We start from the raw sequence: 18013 nt of genomic DNA on the forward strand, positions 1-18013 counted from the left end.
AAACAGTCAGAAAAGATGAGTAGGGAAAAAAAATGTCAGTGGCCTCCACTGGTAAAACCATTCCCATTTTAGAGGTAGTCTCAGTTGCCCATCTAGTGTACCTGTTAATTTCATTACCATCAAAGCAGCTGAAACTGATTAACAACCCCCTCTGCTACTTAAAGCCCTGTGCACACAATCAGATTATCGAACGATCTGTCGTCCGTTTTTTGTGGCATGCTAGTCTGATGTGGAAAGTGAAGAGGTTATTTTCATACGAATTTTCCCGTAGGACAGAATTCTACTTCAGAAGTGATGTCATGTGTTGGATTGCTTTGTATGTGTTCTTTCGTCTCTGAGCATGCCTAGTCTTGCTCTTAAGATTTTTTTCCGTCAAAATCTGTACTAATGAGACGAAAATCGGACGTTGTATTACAGACGACAAAAATTATATAGCCTGCACATCAGGATTTTGTCAGCCGAAAAGTCTGAGTTGGCTGTCGAAAGCACCATACTAACAATCCGAAAATCTGCAGATCGGTTGGACGAATTTTCCCTACAGATTTTCTTATCGTGTGTACGGGCCTTAACTGACCAGATCAATATCCCAGTAGTTTAATTGACTTGATGCTATACTCTAAGAGTGTTCCTTTTATTTTTTTGAGCGAAGTGTATACAAAAATATGGTGTGACTTCTTTCAAGCACTATGTGTCCCAAAACGACTTATTATATAATTGGCTGTAGCTCTCGAGATATTAAAATGAAAAAGTTTCTTTCATATTTTCTGCAAGGCTGAGCGTGTCCAATGTGCATCTGAAGTCACTGACTCGTTCCACAGTATTATATAGGAGGAGTAAAGCCTAGTACACATGGGAAAATCATATGAAAAATAGCACCTTCTAAGCGATCGTACAATAGTCTGATTGTTAGTACACAGCTTTCACCGGAAGGGACAAATGCAAACATTTCTTGTATGATACTAGTTTTGTACAATTTTCATTTAATCAGTATAGTATTTATCCAAAAATACTAAACATTGCTTCCAAAGTTGTATTCGGTCGTACGAGAATTTTCATAAATTGGAGTAACCTCTTCATTTTCAATATGAGACTAGCAAAAGAAAAAATAAAAAAACAAAAAAACAAAAAAATATATATGGGCAATCATTCATCTGATATTCTCATTGTATGTATGACCCTTAAGGCAGCCCATACATTAGTCATTTTTTTCAATCAGAGGGTTAAACAAAAGAAAAAAAAAAAGAATAATAATAATAATCTACACATTTAAAAAAGGTGGAGGTGGGGGAGGTGGGGGGGGGGGGAGTGATCCCTCCTCGCTGAACTATGGTGTTCTGACTAGAGATGGGCCAGGAAAGCCAACACTGCACACCGCTACTCACAGGCATGGAGACATTTCCCAGTCTGTGCAGCTGCGGACCTGGAAATGTCTTACTGCCAGTGATTAGTGGTGTGCATGGCTTCCTGGCGGGATCGAGCAGGTGGGTTGGGACCAGAACCTTGAACATGCCTGCACCCATCTCTAGTTCTGACAGTGGGGAGATACTCAACCAAATTACAAAAATCATAAATGGAACTAGAATACATCCAATTTAGAGGACGTTAAGCGAGTATACTCATTTCAATTTTTCCTAGCTAAATGCACACACTAAAAACAAAGGAGGACTATTGTGCTTGCTGGTACTCTCCCTCCACTTGAAATATCCACACTACTATTACCACAAACCAAACCCAAAGCACACCAGGGTGGAAAAAAATAAATAAAAATAAATTATGGGATTTTAATTTAAATCTGATTTTTTTTTTTTAAACAAAATGTATTTTAATAAAATGCTTTTGGAGTAAAAAATCTATCTAAAGATAGCTTACCATTTAGGATAAATGAATAATTGAGTTAATTCAGCATGAAATGGAGCTTAGTTATGTAGCTTGAGACTGTTTCTCCTGCAATATTTACATTTTTAGTAAACTCAATGAATCAAAGCTGAGATAACATGCCCTGCATTGATGTATTCACACAATTTCACAGTAACCATGAGATAAAACAAAGTTCAGGAATATCCCTTTATCCCAAATATATGTACACTACAAACTGCATGATTGCTTGAAGAGAAATGCATCTGTGCCAGTCTCTAAGTGTGAGGAGGAAGGGCAAGCAGAAAACAAAAATGAAAGTGAAAACTTCTAATCGGCTTATAAACCTTGTGATCTTTCTGCATTTATTTTGAAGTGCTTTATTGCTCCCTTGAGGAGCAAAATGGCAGCAGGCCGTAAAAGACCCAGTTTGGGAAAATTTTAATGAAGTGCCTTGTGGCCCGAATAAAACATCAAGAGAAGACATGATGTGATGAAACGACCGTGTTTGAAGTTTTTTTTTTATGCGGACCCAACTGATATATTCAGCTTAAGTTCTTTTGTTTTGTTTTTTTCCAGAGATATTGCTTATGCACTTTAGTTACTAAACATGAATGTTTAAGCAAATAAGAATATGTAATATAATGTTATTTTATTTAAATAAAAGACTAAGTAGTTCTCCAACTATGTGTGATTAACCTATAAACCTTAAATTGGTTTGGATATCGCCGTTTTTCTAACTTGACAGTTTATTTTTCTAAACAGGAAACCTTCATTTTGTTTGCAAACATTAAAGATTCTAACTCCTAGCAAAATGAGTCCTTCCATTTAAAGAGATGTAAGGACGTTACAGGATGTTTTACAAGGACGTTAAAGAGGTTACATTTAAAAAGCTGCCGCCATGTCCTTCATCTTGTTGTGTCACTGCCGCATCCCCAGCCGTCCCATTAAAGTGAATGGGACTGTCAGTGAGTCAACATTGTGCCAGAGGAGAAGCCACTACGGGACAGAGATGACAGTTGCTCTTTAACAATTATGATTTAAATAGAGTATTTAAATCAAGCTTTTTTACTATGGATTTAAAATTGACTTGATTTAAGTCAAATACATCCTGAAGCACACACGCTTGTTTAACCCTTCCACTGCCAGAGATATGTTTGCATACATTTAAAAAAAAAAAAAAAAGGATTTCAGGTCTGAAGATTACGTAAAACCTCAAGGGATTTTCTGAAAGCAGGCACCCTAGAGAATTAAATAGTGATAGTTACAATTGTTTTTAGGTCACACACTATTAGCGCAACGATTTATGAAATGCAAAATTTCAAAAGGTTATTTTAGGGCACATAAAAGGCAAAATTTTACCCACTTTTTGGTAAAAGATAGAAGGCGGTTGGTCCAGGTTAAGAGATTCCCAACATGTCAAACTATAAAATTGCATGCACCTGTGAAATGGCAATAAAATGTTGGCATCCTATATTTTCTATAGGGAAAGCTTTAAAAGCCCCTACAGGTCATCAGTTTAGAGTTAACCATTATAAAGGGCCTAGAATTATGGCTTTCACTCTGGCGTGCAAAGTGGTATGTAACATGTTTAGTGCAATAGGTGCCCCTTAAATCTACATTTACATTTGTAGTACGTGTGTATATGTGGGAGGGCTTTTTTTTGGGGGGGGGGGGGGGGGGTTTAAGTGCTTAGATGTAACTTTTTTTTTTTTTTTTTTTGTTCAGTGTAAAAAAATTACACACCCCTTCCTTTTTCCATCACATGTGGACAAAAAGCCCTGAAAGAAAAGAAACTAGATCCTAACCAGGATATGAAAAGAAGTGGAAAACCCAAAAACACAACTGCTAATAAAGAGAAGTCTGGCCATAGAGGTAGAGTGTCAAAGAAAAAGCCACGTCTGAAACAGACACAAAAATATATAATAAGGTTCATATTGGATCATTAATGACTGGAGTATTATGGACATATCCTAGGTGTTCAGATCAAGAAGGGTAATACTTGTGAGACAAACAGCAAATGAAAGAATGGTGGAGGAGTGTGTGAAGTCTTCTGTTAGGCATAGCAGAGAAAATGGTAAAGGAGCTACTGGCAAGGTGTGAGATTTCCAGAGGATGCAATGAATTAGCCCCCGTTCACATGCAGGCGACGCTACTTCGCACCGCGCCGCTACCTCGGAGCGGCCGCCACGGACTTCATAACATTGAAGTCTATGGCGGTCGCCTCCTGGTCGCCCCAAAGAAGCTCCGGACCCTTTTTCTAAGTCGGAGCGACTTGTGTCGCTCCTATTAGAACGGGTCCGCAGCTTCCCTATGGGAGGCGACCTACGGCGACCTGTGAGGCGACCAGGTCGCCTCACAGGTCGCCTTAGTGTGAATGGGGGCTAATAAACCTGAGAGTAGAGCTGTACGATTCTGGCAAAAATGAGAATCCCGATTCTCAAAATCTTTTTTATTTTAAAGATTTACAACCTCTGAACATTAGGTTATCAAACAAGATGGCAATAAAATAAGCCATAACATCTTTGCTTCAAACAAATGTAATGAAAAGAAAAAAAAAAAGTGTATATACAATTTTTTTTTTTTTTTTAAGGATTACCCCCCTCCTCTGTCATAGATTACCCCATCACGTGATGGACAGATAGCTCGCATGTGGCATGGCATGATGAATGAAGAGAGGGATGGAGTGCAGTGTCCCTGGGGCCTCTGAAGATTTGCGGTACCGCCCATCAGTGGATGCGGTGGCATCACGTTGTCTCTCACTGCTGACCTCAGTTCTTGTGTCGGCGGCGCCATTTGCGTTCCAGGCTGGCTCCGCCACGGCCGACGGCTTCCCCTAGCACCGCTCAGATTAGCTGAAATTCGGGTTTGAGATCGCATGGGGGGGGGTGAATCGAGATCGCCATTCTCAAACGATTAATCGTGCACCTCTACCTAAGAGGTTATCATGCTATTGACAAGGCCATGCCATCCCCTGTGGTCAGTGCTAAATTGGTGAAAAGTTCAAGTTCAATACCAAGCATACTTCTAGTCAATTTAAAACCTATTTTAAAATGAGAATACAGGGATCCAGAGTCCAGTCTTTAATGATCTTGCAGGCACAACTGGCAGATCTCAATTCTTTTGAGCTCTTGTGGGAAGAAAATAATACCCTACAGGCCAGACACACAACTGGAAAGAAATATGGAAGATCGAAATTTCTCCCAGGTTTTTAAAAACTGACAGCTAAAATTATATAGGTCTGCAAATCTGTAAATGCTGCAAATAGAGAATTTTTGGATGAATGGAACAGTTATATGAAATAAATTAAAATAAATAATGTTATGACATGTTAAACATGACACTATCCTTGATGTTAAATTTATAGATACCCTGGTGAAAAAAAAAAAAAAAAAGTATTGACTTCTATGGAAAACATGAACAGGTCTTAATGTAGCTAGAAGCTGACAGGCGTCTAAAATGTCATTCAATGGTTTCCTGAACACGTCTCAAATACATTTCAACACTCGATACAAGGCAGACTGATGGCAGAGCAGATACCAAACAACCATTTGGACTTAGTGGAAAGGTTTTATCTCATCTATTAACACTCCAGCTACAGCTATGTGGCAAGCCAGAAAACGAAAAAAAAATATGTGAAATAAATCCAGATTTAATCTTGCAAATTTTTTTACGTGCAATTCCCATTGTGGTGTCCGCATATCTTAAATTCCCAATGGGAAGTAAGGAGACAGTAAACAAAGTCAACAATATCTGTTAGGAAGAGAAGATCTTTCCAACAAAAGATGAACCTGCTTAATTGCAAAAACTATTTTTTTAGGTTCACACTGATGCGGTGCGGTACTCTCAGCGATTCCTGTGCGTCGCACTCTGTTAATGCGAACCGTTGCAAGTGTCACTGTTAACCTAATAACACCCCAAAAACGGTTTGCAAAACTCTATGGGCGCACACTTTAGTATGACTCACTAACATTTTTCAAGCATGATGTACAATCGTCAACAGCTTAAAATGATTGTAAACCTCAGACATGAAAAATGAACAAAGCATACATCTCTATAGTGTGTACTTGTCTCAATTAGGAGAGCTAAGTGTTATTTCTGTCTGGCGCTTTGCTCCGCTGCCATCAGCATGAATCCATTCTGACATTTTTTCCTGACACCAAGAGAAAAAAGGTGACAGGGGGGAGGGACCTGCAGCAGATTGATAGCCTCAGCTCTGTTTCTGTGTGCAGGGGGGGGGGGGGCTGTGTCCCTTCCCTCCAATCAGCTCTTAGAGCTTTCCAGGAGTAGATCATCAGCTCTCTGCCTCCTTTTTTCTAAACTAAACCTTCAGACAAGCGTTCTAAAAATGTAACACTTTGTCTATCTGCAGTCTTCTTTTCTCTACATCAAATACAAATTATGTAAGAGGATTGGTTTCATCTCTGTGCATCACCTGAGGATAGGCCCTTCACTGGGTATGTGTAAGGGTTTAAAAGGTCCCATATTACCCAATTTACTATAAAGTATCTTAAAAAATGGATAGACTATCACAAATTATGCTCTGTCCTGTTCTCTTATAGAGAATGCACAATCATCCAACTCGCAAATACAGCTAGATAGAAAAGACATACATATAAGTTATAGATCAGGAGAGCCCAACCGCTTGCCCACCGTGCCCTCTGTTGTGGCCCGCCACCTCCTGCTCTAGGATGACGGGTCAGTAAGCCCAGATCACGGGTTCCCGACCCGCTATCCCCAAGCATCAGTGTGACAGGAGCCAGCTCTAGAGGAAGCATGCAGCTGCAGTAGAGAGCAGAGCCGAAGCTTCTTGTATTGCTCCGGCTCCTGTCACAGGCAGACTGCATTTGGTATCACTCCACCTGTGACAAGAGCCGGTGCTATACAGGAAGACTTGGGTCTGCTACCTACTGCAGCCGCATGCTTCCTCTAGCTCCAACTCCTGTAACACTGATGCTTTGTGATGGTGGGTCAGGAACCCCCCAGCAGCCCCCAGACGAACCCGCCCTGGCAAAACGGCCACCAGCAGCCCCCAGCCATACCCGCCCCTGGCAAAACAGCCACCAGCAGCCCCCAGCCGTACCCGCCCCTGGCAAAACAGCCACCAGCAGCCCCCAGCAGTACCCGCACTGGCAAAACAGCAAGCAGCAGCCCCCAGCCGTACCCGCCCTGGCAAAACAGCCAGCAGCAGCCCCCAGCCGTACCCGCCCTGGCAAAATGGCCATCAGCAGCCCCCAGCCGTACCCGCCCTGGGAGGGGTGGGGACAGCAAGCAGCAGGAACCAGCCATACCCACCTGGGGGGGAACAGCAGCAGCCAGCGATACCTGCAGGAATACTGAGGAAGTGAAGATTACGGTCAGTTTTAATTAAAATAAAACAAACAATGGGCATATCTGTTCTCTAGACTGGTATACTAGCTACACTGGACTGCTTTCAAACTGATCCGCAGTTGTAGTGTAGTGCATCTGCAGGTTACCTGAGGCATGGACGTCTGTTAATACCTGGGGGTTTGGTGCGCTTTCAGAAAGTGCACCACACCTGCAGGATACCATAGAATTATATGGCAAAGTGCTAGTAACCTACAAGAAAGCCACAGGTGCACTGTGCTGCACCCACGGTGAGCGTAAACTGCAGTGCTTCCGTGTGAAAGCAGCCTTAAGCCCCTTGCACACGATCGGTCTGATCAGGTCCGACTGTTTTTTTTTTTTTTTAGGCAGACCCAATCAGACACTCCATTCACCTCTATAGAGTGGCAGATGTAAACGGACTGGTGTCCTTTTTACACTCGCCTATCTCCAAACCGATCCTTTTAAAGAAAAAAAACAGCAGAAGGGGCTCTGTCCCATTTTGTCTGGGCGGATAGGATTGGAGGACCCATAGAGTAGAGCGGGCTGTGTCCGGGTCTGCTCTGCATATGCTGAGTGGACACAGACCTGTCATCCGCCTGCTCCGCTCATTGTGGCCCACGACTGGTTACAAAGTCACTAAAGTGGCCCTCGCTCTTCAAAAAGGTTGGGCACCCCTGCTATGGATCCTCATCTTGAGAAAAGCATCTCCATGAGAGAAGCCTGCGTCTTTCAGTTACTCGCCCATCATAAGAAAGTCTTTTAGTACAATGGAATACCTCTCTTATCACAGCTACACTCAAATGACCTTCATTTTACAATTCTAAAGTTGTTGGACAAAAGACTTGGAAAGAAAGGAAACAAAAAGGTATTATCAGCAGCAAGGCCACACAATGCGGTTATTACATTGTATTAAATTAGAGATTAGAGAACAGAGGGCAAAAAAAGGGATCATCATAAACCAAGAGAGCAGCAGCTGAGTTCTCACATCGGGAAATAAACAGGCTGCACTTCATTACTTCTGAAAATTCTCGGTCACGCTGATTCACAGGTTTCAGTTATTGAGCTGCCGGCTGTTTTATTCTTAAGTGGTCATAAACCCAAAAGCAAACATTTAGTATATTGCAGCTCATCAATTCTAAAAATGTGATGGCTGGTTTTCTTTTTAAGGCGCTTTCCTTTAATTTTATCTGGTGATCTGGACAGCAAGATGGTTTTTCAAAAGAACATGCTCTCTTTCAGATGTATCCGTTACAAGGATTGGGCAAGCCATTTAACACCGGCAGGGATGCTTACAATAATCAGCTTTTATGTAAAACCTTTATCCCAAAAGGGAAAAAAAAAAAAAAAAAACGGTTTGCTGTAACCAATTCTAAAATGTGACCTGGAGTTTGGCTTCAATTTATAGTGTAATCAAATCTGCTAATACATTTACCCCCCCCCAGACTGACAATGCTGCTGTCAGCTATGGCTCTTCTCATTCCTCCAGAGTTGTGTCTTACTAATACAGTGGGTGTTACTGGTCAGACCACCAGGTAGAAACCGAGGGGAAAAAAGCCAAAGAAAAAAATGCATTCAATTTTTGCTTTTGGGTTTAATATCGCTTTAGTATGTTCCTTTGGAGCTGCAGGGACATACTAGCGGAATCATATCCACATGGTGGGAAGGCATAGGCATCGGCTACACCTACAAAGATTTCAGTGGTGTAGCTCTGCAAGAGAAGTTCACTGGCAGCCGAACTGGTATTATTATTGTACTTTAACAGCTAAAATATATTATACGTAAAAGCTCCCTTCATATCTTGCCCCAGTGACATGCAGTAGGGGGCTATCACATCGCTATTATATTGTACCCCATTCCGCACATCCAAACTAGCAGAGAGCAGAGTTAGGCCCCTTTCACACAGGCAGACCGTTCAGATCCGCCTGTCAGTTTTTTTGGCGGATCTGAACGGTCCCCCATGCATTCCTATAGGGCATCGGATGTCAGCAGAGACATGTCCGCTGACATCCGATCCGTCAAATCTGGATGGATGGAAACCCTATTTTCCATCCGTCCAGCGGATCGGATGAGAACGGACTGACGGTCCGTTCCCATCCGATTCCCCCATAGAGATGCATGGGGACCTGACAGCTGTGTCTCCGCACGCAGCGCGAGAAAATGATCAACGAAAACAACCACAATGCGGTGTTCACACACATAGCTCTGCTCTCTGCTAGTTTGGATGTGCCGAATGAGGCACAATAAAATGTTGAGTAAGGGCTCTTTCACACGGCCGCTCAGTTTTTTTTATCTCCGCTGCGGCACTTTTTTTTTTTTTTCCACGGACACGGATGACACTTGTGTCATCCGCTCCGTATGTCTGCATATCATCCCATCCGTTTGCGGATGATATACGGACATAATGTTAGTCTATGGGGATTGCGGATGACACCGCTTACATCTGATTTTGCATCAGTTCCGTTTTTTTAATGGAGGAAAAATAGGGTTCTGTTCCAAAAAAAAAAAAAACGGAACAGAACTGAAAGGACACAAATCAGATGTCAGCGGATAGTCATCGGCTGACATCCGCAATCCCATTGACAAGCATTATGTCCGTATATCACTCGCAAACGGATGGGGTGATATTACGGACATACGGGAACGTCCGTGTGAAAGAGCCCTTAGGGCTCTTTCACACGGGCGTTCCGATCAGATCCGCCTGTCAGTTTTTTTAGGCGGATCTGATCGGATGCCCCATTCAGCCCTATGGAGCAGCGGATGTCAGCGATGACATGTCCGCTGACACCCGCATCCGATCCTGTCTGTGAAATCCGGACGGATGGAAACCCTATTTTCCATCCGTCTTGGGGATCGGATCGGATGAGAGCGGACAGGCAGTCCGCTCTCATCCGATTCTCCATAGAGAGCAGCGGGGCTCTGACACCTCCCTCTCCGCACACAGTGTGGAGATGGAGCTGTCATACGCCGGCTCAGCGGGGATCGGCGGATCGATCCCCGCTGAGCAGAGAACGGAACTCATCGCAAGGCGGATCGTGTGAAAGGGGCCTTGTTATCCTTTGGAATTGTGTTGAATAAAACTTTTTAAAATGGTATTGCACTATCATATATTTTCAATCTGTTGGGGAAATGGCAATTACATCCTGATCGAGGGGGATTAGCTTACTACCTATCCATAGTGGATCTATGGAGACCATCCACCTACTACACACCTAAGGAGCCTTCCACTATAATTAAACAAGCTGGGTCCTGGAGGCCCTATGATCTCTGGTGAGTTACCCTCACATGGTCGGGTGAAGGAACTTTTTCCATATATGAAGACTTATTCAGCACCTTATGTCACTTGTTTGTGGTGGAATTTTTGCATGATCAAATACTGCTGCACTTTATGGACTAAATGTAGTTTTTTTAACTTGATGAAATTCTTTGCACTTTAAGAATTATTGGAATTCAGTATTTATATTTATTTATTAAATACTGTGTTTATCAACACCATCTATTTAGCGCCTATTTTTTTTTTAATTGGATGAGATTCCTGCACTTTATAAATTATTGGAATTTAGTATTTATAATAATTGAATACTCCACACATCACCACTATTTATTTAGCACTTTTTGATAAAGTTACTTCTACAGTTCAATTTTATCTGTCAGCGAATGCATGTTACATGAAAACAAATGTTGGGAATACAAAAATGAACAATAAAACTGGAACAAATGTACTTGGAGGTTTGCACTATGATAGGACTGGAATGACAACTGTCAAACACATAATATTCCACAGCCCCTCCCAAATTCTGTCACATCACGAAAGCCTGGAACTACCAGAACCCAGAGAGTGTTCCACCCAAAGCTGGGATTCCTCCTTGTTCTTTCATTCTGGGATAATACAGTATGCTTACTATTAAAAAATAATGAATGTGATGCTATGAGTTCCAGGTGCATATGGCGGCATATTGTACAAAGCGCTGCAGCGTTTGGTTTTCCTAAATTTTTGTTACACTTAGCCCTGGTTCACATTAGTGCGATCACGGAGATCGCATATAATTCGGAGCGCACTGCTCCTAAATTACATGCAATCTCATGTGCGGTGCAAATTTCAGCTATATACTTTGTATGGCTGAATTCGTACCGCAATCGCGCTAAACACGCACATGACCCTTTTTTTAATCCGCAGCAGAATCGGAACCCATGGTGGCTCACACCAGTGCGATCCGATTCTGTACGAACTTGCAGATCGCACTGCGATATGCCATCTCAACTGGGGGTGTCGTTAACTTTTAATTGACACCCCCTGCGTATCGCATATGGCAGTGTGAACTGCCAGGGGTGCGGATGCGATGCGGGATCACGCTGCATATTCGCAGCATTCCGGCTTCGCAAAAATGTGAACTGGAACTAATTGTACTCTGTGCAGCAGAGTACTGCGATAGGTTATAGCAGCATGTTAGTGTAAACAAAATAAGAGAGACAGAAGGCAATATGTTTTGTCTATGTGTCAGACAACGCTGTCCAAATGGGGCTGGTGTGAGCGAGAACCTAAACATACATTTCTGGATTGTTTTGCACAGTGCACGCTGCAGCAAGAAGAAAAAGAAGCCTGGAATTCAATACCATATGACTGCCAAGAGACAAAGAAGGATTATTTAGCACTCATCCTTTTTACACCATAGAGGTTATATACACGATAAAAGACACCACGCAAATCTTACTGGGAAAAAAAAAAAAAACACACACACACACACACACACACACACACACACACACACACACACTACCTTGCTATGGCTATTACAATCAGCAACTACTAATATGGCACATATACAGCAAAATGCATTCACTACGCCACCTGGCCCTCTCCCTCTTCTGAATTTACCTACAATTAGTAGGGGTAGAATAGAACCGTTATGCCTCGCGCACACCGGACGTTATAAAAAAAAGCAGCGACGTTCGCCGTAGAATGAGTTTTTTGCAGTAGCGTTTTTCAGTGTATTTTTTGGCTGTGGTATTTAGCAAAACTATACTCACATAAAAGCTTTTGGCTCAAAAACCCTGATAAACTGAGTAGCCACGTTTTTCATCGGTTTTTAGTGTTTTTACAGCTGGAAAAACTCCTAAAACCCTCTAGTTCTGGGTTTTTTTCAAAACGCATCAAAGTCTGACCAAAGTGGTGCAAGGACTACTTTGAAGTCGTTGAGACTTGAAGTCACACAGATATAAACGGTACTCATTGGAAATCATGGGGTATATGACTTGTCATGCAACCTTGCAGTCCCAAGTCGCAGGACAAGTCGCACCAGTGTGAAAGGGGCATAAAGCAATATGGGGTAGAATTTTAGAAGTGAAGCAAAAGCAAATGCAAGGTGTAAACAGGACTGTAAGCTAACCATTTTATTTAGTGAAAGGGGCTTTAATTGGTGTTCAGAGGGCTTTAAAAAAGTGTGTCAAAGATCAGCGCATACCTTTGACACACTTTGTTAAAGCCCTCTGAACACCAATCAAAGTCCCTGTCACTAAATAAAATGGTTAGCTTATAGTCCTGTTTACACCTTGCCTTTGCTTCCCCACCTCATGGTAGTTATGTGCCATCTTCTCGGTATGTACATGACAGATGTGTTCCCTTATGGGAATTTCTCCACGATACAACATATACGCACCGCGGATGCCACAGCCTTTAGGCAGTGTAGATTGGAAGGATAGTGGCCTGTAGCTTCAATGCCATCTTTAAACCAGCGTTTGCATTCACCTTTCGTATCACTGTTAATGGTAATCATTAAGAACTGACTGTCATGTCGTACAAGTTTGTCATGTTGCATATCTTATGAAAAAAATAAAATAAGTGTGTCCCTCCCAGGCAGCGTGTCCCTGTCACCTTCCCAGGCAGCGTGTCCCCACCTCCCCCCCTTCATGCAGCGTGTCCCCAACACCCCCCCCCTTCATGCAGTGTGTCCCCATCATCCCCCCCCCCCCCATTTATGTAGCATGTCCCCATCATCCCCCCCCTTTTTGCAGCGGGTCCATGTCATCCCCCCCTTTATGTAGCGTGTCCCCGTCACCCCCTTTATGCAGCATGTCCCTTTCAATCACCCCTTATGCAGCGTGTCCCTGTTGACCCCCCCATGCAGTGTGTCCTCGTAAATTCCCCCCTTAGCGTGTCCCTGTCATTCCATGCAGTGTGTCTCTATCCGCCTCCCCCGTATGCAGAATGCCCGTCATTCCAGGCAGTGTGTCCCCATCCCCCCCCCCCCTTATGCAGTGTGTCCCTGTCATTCCATTCAGTGTGTCCCCATCATCCCCCATGCAGTGTGTCCCTATCATTCCCCCCCCTTTATGCAGCGTGTCCCTGTCATTCCATGCAGTGTGTCCTCATCATCCCTCCTTATGCAGTGTGTCCCTGTCATTCCATGCAGTGTGTCCCCATCATCCCCCCTTATGCAGTGTGTCCCTGTCATTCCATGCAGTGTGTCCCCATCATCCCCCCCTTATGCAGTGTGTCCCTGTCATTCCATTCAGTGTGTCCCCATCATCCCCCATGCAGTGTGTCCCTATCATTCCCCTCCCCCCCTTTATGCAGCGTGTCCCTGTCATTCCATGCAGTGTGTCCCTATCATTCCCCCCCCCTTTATGCAGCGTGTCCCTGTCATTCCATGCAGTGTGTCCCCATCATCCCCCCCTTATGCAGTGTGTCCCTGTCATTCCAAGCAGCGTGTCCCCATCATCCCCCCTTATGCAGCGTGTCCCTGTCATTCCATGCAGTGTGTCCCCATCATCCCCCCTTATGCAGCGTGTCCCTGTCATTCCATGCAGTGTGTCCCCATCATCCCCCCTTATGCAGCGTGTCCCTGTCATTCCATGCAGTGTGTCCCCATCATCCCCCCTTATGCTGCAGGTCTCTGCCATTCTCCCACACAGTATGTCCCGGTGATTCCCTGTGCAGGGTTTCCTTATCATCCCCTGCCATCCCCCCCATGCAGTGTGTCCCTGCCACCATCACTCCCATGCAGTGTGTCCCTGCCACCATTCCCCCCATGCAGTGTGTCCCTGCCACCATGTAGTGTGTCCCTGCCACCATCACCCCCATGCAGTGTGTCCCTGGCAGTGTACCCACCTCTTCCCCGAAGTGCACCACCTTCTGGCCAGTCTGGGTTTTGAGGACGGGGTAGCAGGGGACAGGCTGGGTGTCAGCGGCTCCCCTATGCAGGGCATATCTCCTCTGTAGCTCCGGGTCCACCATACTCTTGTCTATGGCTTCATCCTGCTCTTTGGGCGGCATCTTCTCCCACTGAGTGCCATAGCGCTGGCGGATCCGCTCCTTATCCTGCATGATCTTCTTGGCCATGGAGTTGAGGGAAGAGAAATAAGCAAAGCGATTCCTCTCCTTCTCATCCAGGGGCCGGTTACCCGACACAGCAGTCCGAGCTGCGGCTATTGCAGCCGCCATAGAAGCCATTTGTCTGCCTGGAGCGGCTCCTTTGTGTTTTCCCTGATTTTAGTGATGGTGTCCCTGGCAGCCTCCAGCTACACTGGCACTGAGGAGGACTCAGGCAATCCAGCCTTCCACATACCTCCTCCTCCTCCGTCCTTCTACAGACAAGTCACTTCCTCTCTGCCATCCTCCCTCCTCCTCCTTCCAGGCTCTCCTTTTCTGGACTTCCTGATCCTCCTTCCCTCTCACAGACTTCTATCTATACAGCTCTGTCACACTCACACAGCCTCTACCATAGCGTCTACCATATACTTCATATAGGAATTATATATACAGCTCTGTCACACACACACAGCCTCTACCATATACTTCATATAGGAATTATATATACAGCTCTGTCACACACACACATAGCCTCTACCATAGCGTCTACCATATACTTCATAGAGGATTTATATATACAGCTCTGTCACACACACACAGCCTCTACCATAGCGTCTACCATATACTTCATATAGGAATTCTATATACAGCTCTGTCACACACACACACAGCCTCTACCATATACTTCATATAGGAATTATATATACAGCTCTGTCACACACACACATAGCCTCTACCATAGCGTCTACCATATACTTCATATAGGAATTATATATACAGCTCTGTCACACACACACACAGCCTCTACCATAGCGTCTACCATATACTTCATATAGGAATTATATATACACAACTCTGTCACACTCACACAGCCTCTACCATAGCGTTTCCAGGCATGCCCTAGCCCGAATCACAACAGGGTCCTACACCTCTGTATAGTTTTCTTCCTCTATCTTCGGGGTGCAAGCTTATATTTCTTTTCTGAGACTCTCTGTCTTTCCTAACACTTCTCCCAAACTCCCTGTCCTGGAGGTGTACTGATCTGACTTTGATTAATGAAGAATCGCTTTTTCCCTCATTTACACTAGTTTTATCCAATTCTATCTGAGCTATAGTCAGGATTTCTGCTGTTTGCTGGTCCATGCTCAGCTCTTCTATCTCATGAGGTTGGTTCAGTGGTGTAAAGCTGGATACACACTATCCAACTTTTGTGGTTAGATTTCCTTCAGATTTACCTTTTCTATGTAGTGCAAGGGCCTGCCAGATTGCATACAAATTGAAAGTGTTTAGGTTTGACCTCATATTATATGGTTTTGGTAAGTCTAAAGGAAAAAGTCTTCAGAAAATCTTATAGTGTATATGGCCCTTAATGAATGAGCCCTTCACAGATACCAACAACTAACGAGGACAACCCCGGACCATAACAGCAGAAATGCTTTCTGTCTGGCTGTTATGCAAAGGGACCTCTGACATTTTTAACTTGTCTGTCCCCCAATAAACTTGGTAACACAGTGTTAGTTATTGCCATATTCCACACTGGTTTATGCCTTTTAATGTCATAGTCACCAGTACCATTGTTAGCAGTGCCAATTATTAATTGATCACACTTTCCAAGATCACAATTTCTGATACCATCAGTATTGTATTTTAGAGTGTCTCCGGGTACCTCAACTTGTACCTCTTTGCAGGTGACAGACAAAATCTCCGCTTTTGTCAGGTCTAGATCAGACCCTTCCTTCTTTTGAGGTCTAGCGGGTGGGGCAGTATCCACGTCATTTACAAATCCCTTGGACCACACTAGAAGAAGCATTATCTGTCATAGCATCAGGCAGGGAGACCTCAGATGTCTTTATCAGCTCTCCAGGAGCACCTTCCATACCAAATAGTATCTGGAAGAACCCCCATAGGGAACTGAGATCACTTGACACACTTTTAAAAAAGCACTGTACCAACCAGTTCAACTGGTGATTAATGTTAGCCAGCACAGCTTGAACTACTTGGCTCCACCAATTGGTATTCTGCAATACCAACATATCTGACTGGAATGGAGACACCTAGGTATACATGTGCTTTTATCAGTTCAAGCAGTTCCAATAACACACTTGTCATTTAAGTGCACTCTGTATTGATAGTCAACACCTTTTTAGGGACCTTTCCCTTACCATGGAAATGGAGGGACTAATTCACTGTAGCTAGAGACATTTAAAAAAAAGAAAAGGGGCTTCCACCTAACAGGAGTTACCCATCATCACAGCCTGGTGCTCCCTGGAACACTGTCAGATGCAGGTCTTACACTCTCCTCAACAACAATAAGCCTCTGAAAGTCAACATCAGTTACATGGTCACCTTGACATCTGACATTCAGCGGTTGGGCTGTGGATACCCTGTCTGCCCCCCTAATTTGTTCTTCTGACTGAAGGGGAAATAACCTTTGCAGGCACCAATGCGCCCTCAACCACTGGCCACTCTGCAATCCCTCCTTCTGGCATAGCAGTTGTTGTGTCCACGCCCTTTTCACATACCATAGTCTTGTGTAGCATGGCTATTAATTGTTTGGCCCAACTGTACCAATCCATTGCGCTTCCGTCATGGGTGCTTCTACAGCACCACATCACCTGCTCTACGAGGCATCTGGCATTCTGTAGCACAAACAGTATCTTTGTCTGTACATCACATTTTGACAACATGCTATTTCTCTGAGATAATGCATTATCAATCTAGGATGGCTGCACTACACCATTTTGACCAGCTTGCTCTGGGGGTGCTAACACACTCAGCTGTGTACTTTCAGCTTTGCCCAGCTGACTTAAAGCAGAGTTCCGGGCACAAAACGATATTTTTTTTTGTGCCCGTCCGCTTCTACACCTTCACCTGAAAAGGAATTGGATAGTTAGGTTTTTTTTTTTTTTTTATTTACTCACCTTGTAATTGAAGATCGAAGATACTCACCTAGTCTTCGCTTCCTCCCTCTGTGCCGAGGCTCAGTCGTCTTTTCCGGGCTTGCACTGATTCCTGGGAGCTGAACGTCATCGCTCCCAGGAATCAATGCGACGGCACCGGCCCCGCTCGTCACTTCCGGGCGACGCCGCATTCCCCTGCTAAACAGCTTCTGGGCATGCCCAGAAGCTGTGGAGGAATGCGGCGCCGCACCGGAAGTGACGAGAGGGGCCGGTGCAGGCGCATTCTGGGAGAAGAAGACGCCGAAGAGGACCGCGCCGGCTTCAGCTGCCCACAAGAGAGATGGAAACGCTGTGGAAGAAATTTTATAAGTGAGTATTTCTTCTAAAAGGTAAGTGCGAACTGGGACAGATCAGAGGCTAGCCATTGTGGAATGTACTAGCCCTGACTGTCCCGGGGGTATGTTTGTTGAAAAATGACTTCTGTGCCCGGAACTCCGCTTTAACCCCCTACCAACTGGGTTACACATAGGGTGAGTGGACTGCTTCCATACACACACACGCACAGCATGGTGAAGATCTATTCTGTTCCACTAGAGCAATCTCA

At 44.2% G+C, this 18013-nt stretch overlaps 1 protein-coding gene across 1 annotated transcript in view; it reads right to left on the reverse strand.

The window, feature by feature from the left end:
- The window catches only part of LOC309551630 (uncharacterized protein C1orf198), a 59789-nt gene extending 45059 nt beyond the window's left edge, over positions 1–14730 (reverse strand). Inside the window, exon 1 of the mRNA XM_082252292.1 lies at positions 14309–14730. Coding sequence (XP_082108418.1) covers positions 14309–14650 — 342 coding nt within the window. The 5' untranslated portion in view covers positions 14651–14730. The remainder of the gene's footprint in view (positions 1–14308) is intronic.
- Positions 14731–18013: the final 3283 nt, after the last annotated feature.

The sequence above is a fragment of the Pelophylax lessonae genome (genome assembly GCF_965119305.1).
Source record: "Pelophylax lessonae genome assembly, chromosome: 3".
Lineage (NCBI taxonomy): Eukaryota > Metazoa > Chordata > Amphibia > Anura > Ranidae > Pelophylax > Pelophylax lessonae.